General features: G+C 44.0%; 1 protein-coding gene across 1 annotated transcript; it reads left to right on the forward strand.

Moving 5' to 3' along the window:
• The first annotated feature begins 3,883 nt into the window (after positions 1 to 3,883).
• Positions 3,884 to 5,101, forward strand: LOC103650792 (nuclear transcription factor Y subunit B-1). The gene has a single exon (XM_008676358.2). The coding sequence runs from the start codon at positions 4,222 to 4,224 to the stop codon at positions 4,759 to 4,761; it is 540 nt and encodes a 179-aa protein (XP_008674580.1). The 5' UTR covers positions 3,884 to 4,221; the 3' UTR covers positions 4,762 to 5,101.
• The last annotated feature ends 5,637 nt before the right edge of the window (positions 5,102 to 10,738 follow it).

The following is a 10,738-nucleotide window of genomic DNA, read 5'->3' on the forward strand; positions in this document are numbered from 1 at the left end:
GGTATAGTACAAAATGGACAGTAATATTAATATAATTGATGTGGAAATTGGTGTAGTAAAGTTAATTGCTACTTTGATGGAGGTCTGCAGCATGTCGAGTGGTTGTGCAAGGAAACAAGGAGTTTAGATATGCCAATTAGGTATAGTTCATCGCTTATGTTATGTCATGACCTTCTCCCACTTGGTCTGAATAAATTTCTTAGGGTTCATATATTAATATAATTTAATATACGGCAGCAGTTCACATGAGTACATGTCCATATCTGCATGCGGCTGCTATAGCTGCGTGCAGACCAGATCAACCACTATGTTCTCTTCATGTATATTGTGCCAGCGACGGAACTGCAGATAGGAACGACTCTGCATGCAAAGCCTTGCTCACACAAAAGAGGAGCACACACGGAATTTGAAAAAAAATGTTCTTTTTTTAAATTTTACATATGCTATATGGCACTAAGAGCATATCTGACAAATTACTTATTACCCCCCCCCCCCCCCCCACCACCACTACTTGAAAATATGCAATATAAAGGGATTGTGGATCCTCAAATAGGTTACTCATTATACCCCTCTGATTACCTAGAAGTTTCAAATAATCACTCAAAATCCACCCCAACCGTCTCCCTGAAATATATCCACCCTCCTTCTCCTCTATCCACTTGTGAAGGTATTGGCAAACTGTTCATGATGACGAAGAAGAGCATCCATATTTATTATGATATAGAATTAGTATCAATAAATGCATCATATAAACTATTTTTATAATCTGCTTATTTGATGCTATAAATTTTGGTAAGGTAGTTTGACTTAAGGTGATTCTAGGAGTTGATTTGTTTTTGGATGAAGCTAACTAAGGGAGCATAACGAGTTAGTTTCCCTTCATTAAAATGATCACTACCGAAAACGAGCGCTTTGCCGAGTTCCCGAAGCACTCGGCAAAGCCTTAAAAACACTCGGCAAAGGCTTTGCCGAGTGTGGCACTCGGCAAAGAAGGCTCGGCAAATAGTGCATCGGCAAAGCCTTCTTTGTCGAGTACTTTTTCTCGGGCACTCGACAAAGATGTTTGCCGAGTGCCAGGGAGCACTCGGCAAAGAAAAGCAGCCGTTACGGCGCCGGGTGACGGAGATGACGTCTTTGCCGAGTATCACGGGTGACACTCGGCAAAGGAGTTACATTTGCCGAGTGTCTGCCTTTGTTTTCATGATTTTCTGACTTTGTTATTGTTTTATACAATTTATAAACAACTGGATGGCAAGTTCACGGCCATATTAAGTGAGCATGGTGCTCGAAGTTTCCGGTCCGCTCCTGAAATCGGTCGTAACTTGTGCTAAGTAGCATGGATATCATTTTTTCATGCACTGTTTTCCAAGTTTCGAGTGACCTGCAGTTCAAATCTGAATTTTCCGAAAAAATTCAAATAAACGAACTAAATCTACTAGCTATTGCAAACACTATTATAATTGTCCCAAAATGGTATATGTAGGTCTACATAGTGTAGGAACATACCATAAAAAGTTTGGTGGACAAAATGTAAAAAACGAAAATATGGTTTGCCGAGTGTCTATAGAAGACACTCGGTAAAGAGTTCTTTGCCGAGTGCCCAGTATTTGGCACTCGGCAAAGAAGCCTCTTTGCCGAGTGCCAGGCTTCGGCTCTCGGCAAAGGCTGACAGCCGTCAGCTTTAGGACGGCCACTGACGACCCTTTGCCGAGAGCCTTCTTTGCCGAGTGCATGTCTTTGCCGAGTGTGGTCCTATGCCGAGTGTCCTGCACTCGGTAAATTAGCTCGTTATCGAGAGTCAGACTTTGCCGAGTGTGGCTCTCGGTAAAGCCTTCTTTGCCGAGTGCCCGACAAAAGACACTTGGCAAAGAGTCCGACACTCGGCAAAGTCTCGGATTCCGGTAGTGGATTTGCTGAATTCTAGCCATATATATACATACTCTGGTAGTCCATCATGTTTATTTTTCGACTCCGTCTATTTTAAGTTCTAATTAAGCACTTTCGGCTATATATTTAGATGCAGCGTACATATCTATACACACATAGCAAGAACTAGAGGAAAGCCAAAAACTGTTTGTATTTTGTTAGGACGTAGCAGAGAGAGTAGCTTGTTAATTTGAGACATTGCATCAGTCAATAAGCCAAAGACAAGCATGAAAGAGAAACAATGATATATATATGCTCGATTTTCCATTGGTTCATGCACCCAAGCAGAAGCTTTCAAATCGAAGTGATACCTCACATACTTGCGCATCTGATGCGACGGGTTATTGAGATCTTTTAACCACCTCCGATCCGTGATGTTAATTGTACACATCACGACAAACATTGTTTACTTGTGAGTAATCGCCTGCTCCCGGAGGCGCGGTAAATAAACGTCGCGATCTCTAATTTCACACGCAACGATGAGTGGAGAACTGACAAAGACTCTTAGGAGAGGTTTGGTTGGAAGAATCAATCCATTTTAGATGAAGTATTGCATCGTCATGGGTCCAATCCTTAATAGGGTGTTTGGTTTGAAGAATGAGCTAGTAAATCATCTGATCACTCCTTATTTTTTTTGTTTGGTTTGTGGAACAGAATAAGTTGATCCATCACCACCTGATTCCTCCTCATAGTTAGTTAGTTCGTACTAATACGAGGAATGAGGTCATCCCACCAAATTTGAGAAACGGACATGATTTATTAGTAATAATACGAGAAATGTGTTCATTGCACTAAATTTAGAGGTTGTTTGGTTTGAGGAATCACTCCATCTAAAATAAGTAGGAATGATATAGACTTACTCGTTTATCAAACCAAACACGATATTACATTTTATTTATTGAGGAGGGAGAGGCTGCGTCGTTGGTGTATATGCAGCCATATGTGGAGGAAACGATGAGTACAAATTAAGAGACGGAGTTGATGTGACCCCTCTCGTGGCTGTAGCAGCTAGCTAGGTGAAGGAACCACCAGGAAGCAAGGCAAGTGCACGCCCCAGTTCCGCGGCCCTTGGAGCTAAAGAACAAAGAGAAGAATATGTGCCACAACAGGTCAAGCACACACGAGTACATACAAGCTAGAGCATGTATTAAATATATGCTCAATGGTGTGCATGGAGGGATCGAGAGGGAAGGAGGGAGGAGGCGTCTGGCGAGCAGCGCGCGTACGATGCGTCGTCGTCGTGTGGTTGCTTTGCTATTGCTCCTGCGGCCAACGATCGATACGTACGCGGGCGGTGGTTCCCCCGCGCGCATCAACCACGTGCGCATGTGGACGCGCTCCCCACCCCACGAGGCGCGCGGCACGGCAACCCACGCCATAAATTTTTACGGCACGGCACGGGGTCGGCCGGCCATGATCGGCAGCTGGCTGTAGTAGGGTGGTGCACAGGTCTCGCACTCGAGCACGCATGCAGCGAACCCGTCGTCGACGTCGTCCGTCCAGGCCCGCCGGAGGCCGGCGTACGGGAAACAGGGATGAAGAAGGCCAGGCACAGGCACAGCCAGCATGCAGAGAGGAGAGAGCAAAGGCCAAAGGGCGATCGGTCGCCGGCCGGCCGGGCTGCTGCCGTGCCACGTGCCTACTAGCTGGCCGGGGTACGGTTCATTTGATTAGCTACTGCCTACTGCCTACTGGCCTGCTTGCTGCTGCTGCTACTATACTACTAGTAGTATAGAGCGAAGAAGGACAAGTGTCAGTCCGGACGGCAGGCAGGCACACATTAAACGCGGATCGAGCGAGCCCGCCGCCAGCGAATGGCGAGCGCCCGGAGACCTTTCAACGACGACCGTAGCTAGGGATCGGATCCCCGCGGCAGAGCAGAGCACGGGCCACTCGCACGGATCACGGCCGGACGGACGGACGGAGACGAACAAGCAGCTCTTCTGCTACCAATATGGCCTTCTCGTGTGTGCCTGCCATGTACTCCTGTGGGCACCTGTACGCAACACACACACACACTCTATGTATGTATGTATGCATCGGGCTGCCACACCACTACTACTAGTCCACTCTCCCAATGCAAGCGTACGTCTCTCTCTCGCACCAATAAAACAAGAAAGAGATCGACAGACGCCGGCACAAGCACAAAGAGAGGCCCCGACCGCGATGGATCGTCAGCGACAGACCGACCGTGACACAGCCAACAACTAACACGCACGCGCGCGAGAGAGAAAGAGAGCTGCCCGGGAGAGAGAGAGAGGAAATCAAACGAAGGCGACGACGTACGGAGACGGCATGGCCGATCACCACCACCACCACCACCACGGGCATCCGCCGGACGGGCCCGGCGGCGCGGGGGACCAGCTGGAGGTAATCAAGGAGCAGGACCGGCTGCTGCCCATCGCCAACGTCGGCCGCATCATGAAGCAGATCCTGCCGCCCAACGCCAAGATCTCCAAGGAGGCCAAGGAGACGATGCAGGAGTGCGTGTCCGAGTTCATCAGCTTCGTCACGGGCGAGGCCTCCGACAAGTGCCACAAGGAGAAGCGCAAGACCGTCAACGGCGACGACGTCTGCTGCGCCTTCGGCGCGCTCGGCTTCGACGACTACGTCGACCCCATGCGCAGGTACCTGCACAAGTACCGCGAGCTCGAGGGCGACCGCGCCGCGTCCTCCCGCGGAGGCGGAGGCGGACCGGCCGGCGCCGCAGACCCCGCGTCCGCCTCGGCCGCCGCCGGTCCCAGCCCCAGCGCCGCATCAGCCGGTCATTTCATGTTCGGCGCCGCCATGGACCGGCCCGACAACAACTCATCCGCCGGCGCCAGGCCCTTTTAATCCATCCTTCCTCATCTTGCTTGTTATTACTCATCAGATTCAGATCAACAACAAAAGCTACCTGCGACGAGCTAGCTTAATTAGCTTATTGATTTCTACTACTGCTACTCATTTTTTTTGGGACAGGTGAGTCGTCGTCGTCGTATCGTATATCCAATCCAAATTCTTGCAAGCTATATCTATCTCTTTATTAGCGCTAGCTAGTCACAACAGTACGCATGTATCGGTGAAGAAGGAATTGGGGGTTGGGATGATACGGTTACCGATGATGAGGTACCATATATATCGGTGAACTCTAGCTGCTTGCTGCTTAATTATTAGTGTTTTTTTTTGCTCCTAATGTTTCTTTCTTGTATATACATAGTTCATCAATGATTAATTGGCTTGATTAGGCAACATGTCCAGCACACTAATAAGGGGATGCATGATGCTAGCTATAGCCTATAGCTCATGCATTACATCCGAGATTTCCCCCGTACCACTAGAGTCCTGGTGACAGATTAAGTGGCAGATTAAGGGGGTGTTTGGTTCCATGTCTTAGTTATTTTTAGTCCCTAAAATACCAAATGAATGTCAAAAATAGTACGTTTTCAAGTATGATTTCTAGGGAGTAAAGTTTATTAGTCTCTAAAGTTTAGAAGGATGACTACAAGAACCAAACACCGCCTAAACTAATAGCAATGCAGTGCGCTGCTGCTTCATACAAAACAAACATTGCTAGCTCTACTTGCTGCTATGTATGCAAGATCCACGCATGGTGTTCGTTACATTGCTTTGCAGCGACTGTGTGGTACAAATATTACTCATCGTTGTTGGCGACAATTTCTAGCTGCTAGATGCATATAAGCTTGTCGTATATGACAGTTATTTCGTTTTCTTTTCAGTGTTTTGCACAATCTATTCCGCGCTCTAGCTAGTACTCCCTCCGTTTCTTTTTATTAGTCGTCGCTGGATAGTGCAATTTTGCACTATGCAGCGACTAATAAAAAGAAACGGAGGGAGTATATATCGTTGAACGAGAAGAAGCTGCTGAGATCTAGCATTTGTACGCATCTCTCAGTTTTTTTGTTGGTTTTTTTTATCTTATTCTTTTGCTCGTGTGAAGAGCAGTAGTATATCTGTGTGTAGGATGTTTGGTAGTTAAATTCATGTCATCCGGTGGTGCAGTCGTGTATTAAATGCTCATAGGACACAGAAATTGATGCTTCTTTAACCACTGACATCTTAAATGGCATGCATGGTCCATGACGTCGTTCCAGGCTCCCTCCAGGGTCCAGAGAGAGTGACACGATGGACCCTGCCTTCCAATAATTCAGGTCCGTTCAGGCGTAACACATGCGTGTATATACACTACATATATGCCAACATGGAACAGTTAGCATGCATGTCAAGCAGTATCTTATCTAGGCTCTGTTTAGATGCCTAAGAGCAACTCCAATAGTTATGTAAATTTTAGCTCTCTAAATCACAGATTTAAGAAGTTGCTAAATAACTTTTGGAGTAAAAAAATGTGAGTTCTTCAATAGTTCTCTAAATATAGGTTGTAGTATTGTTTTGTATCTATCCACATAAAAAATAAAGTCACAAATGTAATCAATTACCTTCATTATCTACATAATACAGTAAACATTTTTGTTTAGGGAGTTGCTAAATGGTTGCCAAATGTAGAGAGGAAATAAGGTTAGATGAGAAGTTGTTAAATTTAGAAAGTTCATTTAGAGAACTGTTGGAGATGAGTTTTTGTGTTAACTACTTAAATTGTTGATTTAGGAAGTCTGTTAGAGAACTACTGGAGTTGCTCTAAGAGACAATAGTTAGCGGCTAAAAAATTGCTAGTAGAATTAGCTAACTAACAAATTAATAAAGTATTAACTAATTTACTAAAAATAGTTAATGGTTGAACTATTAGCTAGAGTGTTTAGATGTCTCCAGTTAATTTTATCTACTAACTATTATGTCTGGTGCATTCAACACATCTTTGATTGTGTGTGCGTAGGTCACTAGTTCAGGAAACCATTTGCACAAAAGTCTGTTTGCAACTTCCTAAGTTTTACCATTGCACCCTTCTTAACTATCCAGATACATATTGCATACGGTGTGTTCTCTACGATCAGATGTGGATGATTCAGTGTCTAGATACAACCCGAATACTCCCCCCTGTCCACAGATATAAACATTTCTGGTTTTAAAATTTGTTTCACAAATATAGGTATATATTGCTGAGATAATACCCATCATTATTTAGGCCATAGGTTTTACATGTAGGCAGAGCTACATGATTAATGAATGCATGGCATTTAATGCCTGTAATTGCCAATACTACACATATGGTTTTTTTACCCATCTTTTTCAGGGTGGATCGTATATAGCAGTAAACCGTCTCTAGATAGAAAATGGTTTGATGCACTCAACCACACTCCTAACATCAAGCTTAATAATGTAGACAACAATTGACTATAAGTATCGTTACTGTCTACCTCTTAACCCGTTTGTATAATGGTTAGCTCTTCACTATTAATGCATGATCCACTTATCCCTCTTACAAAATTTCTTTCTTCTTATGTTTAAGCCAGCTGTAAGTTTACAACATGCTTCTCGTCTTCTCTCTCATGCACCTCAATATTTAGCCTACTTACAACCTCTCTTATTGTACTTGCTCTAAAAACGAGTTCCAGTTAGAGCTTGCTCGGTTGCTTTTATGGGGAAATTTTGGAATAAACTTTTACACCTTTTTCTTGATGTGAAACAAGAAGGGAAGGTCCCCCTACTCTGTGATTTTGTTGGAAAAATAACTAAGTTAAAAGAAGTAAAACAAGAGGAAACCAAAATGATTACAATCCATTTTGGGACACCCATTGTGGACAATAATATCGAACTTACTCCCTCCCTATGAAAAACCAACAATAGCTCTTGCTTGAACATCCTTCTGCAACTATCAATCAAGGGGTACATTATCAAAGAGCCAAGGGTTTTTGTACCTCCAAATACTTCATGCCATCAAAATGATTATCTCCATGTCACAGGATATTACTATTTGCCTTCTTAGTCTAGTTATTACAACTTTTTGTGTGCAGCTTGTGTTAGGGGGCAATAGATTGCAATAATTGAATTCCAGCAAACTTTGGCAAAATTACACTTCAACAATAAATGTACCATCGTTTCTTCTCGTTGGAGTATACAACTTTCATAGGTATATAAGTCAAGCTCCATCTTTATCCGTCTAAGTACGTTTCTAGTGTTTAGGCTATTTTGTAGAATAAGTCAAAAAAACTTTGTGCTTTGGCTGACTTCGAAGCCCACAACCAACTAAAAATAGGATGTGTTAGTAGATGCCCAATGAGGTGTTTATATGCATTTGCCCAGGAAAAGGCTGAACTGCCCCATATGTATGTCTAGATATCTATTTCCGTATTATCTTTTGAAAGCATGTCCAAATCATTTTCGAGGGTCTAAAATTGATGATAAGCTTCAGGAGACAGAGGCGACTGAAAAAACCCGAAAACTGATTAAGAAGCGTGTACTTCTGGACCATTGCGTAAGTTCTTATTATGTGATTAATAGGCTAGTGATACGAAACTTATGCATGTGGTTGTAAGTTTCATATCACTAGCGTGCACCATTTTTTTTATCAATTCACCGTAGGAGGGAGGCCCTATAGTATTTTATTAAAGAAGATTATATGTACATTTTAGGCCTTGTTCGGTTAATCCCGTTACCCATGGATTGGATGAGATTGGAAAAAAATTAAGAAAGAGTTTAACTTACTTGGGATTTAGTTTCACCCAATCCCACTCAATCCACATGAATTGAGAGCTAACCGAACAAGCCCTTACATGGTGGGGGATTATAGGCTTCGTAGCCATGCATAGTCTAGTAGGAGGAGCTATATTGTGTTTCAGTCTATAACAGATGAGAAACATTTCTTTCTTGAACAACTCCTTGCAGCTTGATGTTGGGTGGATGGATGTTCTCAGATATTCACCCGTTCCAACATTTGTAAATGCACCATGCCATTGTGATAATGATTAGAGATATATGCTGGGGCGATTCCAATCATATTCGGGCATCTTCTCGCAAAACCTATACTCCGATTCATCACAATAACGTGTTTCCTCAAGCGGTACAAATGTTCTATTTTAGCCACCAAACTGCTTTCAGAATAATAAAATGATTTGTTTGGATAGAGCCATAGAGGAAGAGTAGGGGCTCAGAATTTATTTGGGCAAATCATTTCAAAGCAGACATCTCCCTGCATTATGAGTTGATAGGTCGACATTATTCCAACTATGAATATTTTAGCTCCTGAATCAGTGAATCACCTAGACAAAAAATGACATGCGTGTCAATTAAGCTAGCTATATATACTATAGCTATATAGTATAGCAAAAATAAAGTGGTGCGCCTGAACTAAATTTTTGGTTGCAAAAAACGAGGAGGATGGGTGGACTCCATAGGCGAATAGTACTGAGCAGAGATCGTCGTCCCCCAAACTGAGGCATCGGGCACGGCGATTGGACGAACACTCTCCATGCCAGGCGAGGGAAAGAAGACAGTGCTACGAGTATGACACGTGGAGCCAAGCAACGCTCGTTCCAGCCAATGGGGAGCTTCCTTGGGAACGGTCAGGTTCGCAGCAGCAGGCGCATGAAAAGATGCACTGCTCTCGCGCTCGTAATTGGCTGCCTAGCTCCTGCATCGCGAGCTGCGGATTAGTAGCCTTTTTAGATGGCTGGCCCCCTGGCCTAACTAGTAGTACTACTAGTAGTAGGGTAATATAAGGACGAGTTGCTAATTAATCCGGGTGGATCCACGGCCACGTGCCGCGGCGCTGGACGCCATCATCGCCGCGCCATGCGAGGGCCACACGGCGCTTGTCGGCAGATGTCGCGCGCCTAGGGCATCCACCAGTCAAGCGCCTCCCCCGTTGCAAAAGAAGGCCGTCCCATTGGCTGCTGCTGCCTGCACGGCACACGGTCGCCATAGGCTTAGGCTGGCCATCATCGTCGCAGCTAGCATTAGCATAGCAGCGCGCGCCCAAGCCAAAAGGTCTAGGGCCTGTTTGGTTCGTGGCTAACTATGCCACACTTTGTCTAAGGTTAGTCGTTCGAATTGAAGAACTAATCTTAGGCAGAAAAGTTAGGCAAAGTGCTCTACTCGCGATCGGTTACCGCGCCCTCGCATAAAAGCAGCGGATTAGCATCTGCTTTCGCCCACCACACACAGTCTCTCCAACCAAACGGTTTCGAGGAAGATAGCTTTGTATCCAACGAAACTATATATACTGTGTGTCGATGCATGGTATACACACTCCACTTGCCCTAGCTATCTCTAGATATAATAATGTATATTTTTTTAGAGAACCAACACTTGCCCTGTCTCTAGATATAATATTGTATATTTTTTAGAGAACCAAAAAAAGGCAGCGAAAAAACTTCGCACTGCACGCCTCAATGTATGGATAAGGCTAATATTGCTTTCTATTCTAAGTTCACATACACACCCTATCATATTGTGGTATTGGTCAAAGGGCCGATTTTATAAATATACATATTATGATCGAAAAATATAACATGAATTAATATGTCCCCCTCCATCTGAAAATATATAATTTGGATACACACAAACCGATACTTTCCTAACAAGTTGTACATTTAACAATTAGAGAGGCGAATAAAATGTCTGGCCACACATTATATTTTTTAATTATCGAATCATTAACATGTGTAGCACACTGTGGTGTGGTGGACAACTCAAGTTGCCCTACCTCTTGACATAACACGGTACACTTTTTTTAGAGAGAACCAAGAAAGTTCAAAAAAGAAGCCAAAAAAGCCTTTGTGTGTCTCTATGCGTAAACAAAGCTAACCTTCATTTTAAAAGAGTCGAAGGTGAGGATAGATTTGTGTTCAGAGCAAGTGGCTATATAGCTCACTGCAAGCAAGAGTGCATACACACCATACTAGTATTATTAGTCAAG

The sequence above is a fragment of the Zea mays genome, chromosome 3 (genome assembly GCF_902167145.1).
Source record: "Zea mays cultivar B73 chromosome 3, Zm-B73-REFERENCE-NAM-5.0, whole genome shotgun sequence".
Classification (NCBI taxonomy): Eukaryota; Viridiplantae; Streptophyta; class Magnoliopsida; order Poales; family Poaceae; genus Zea; species Zea mays.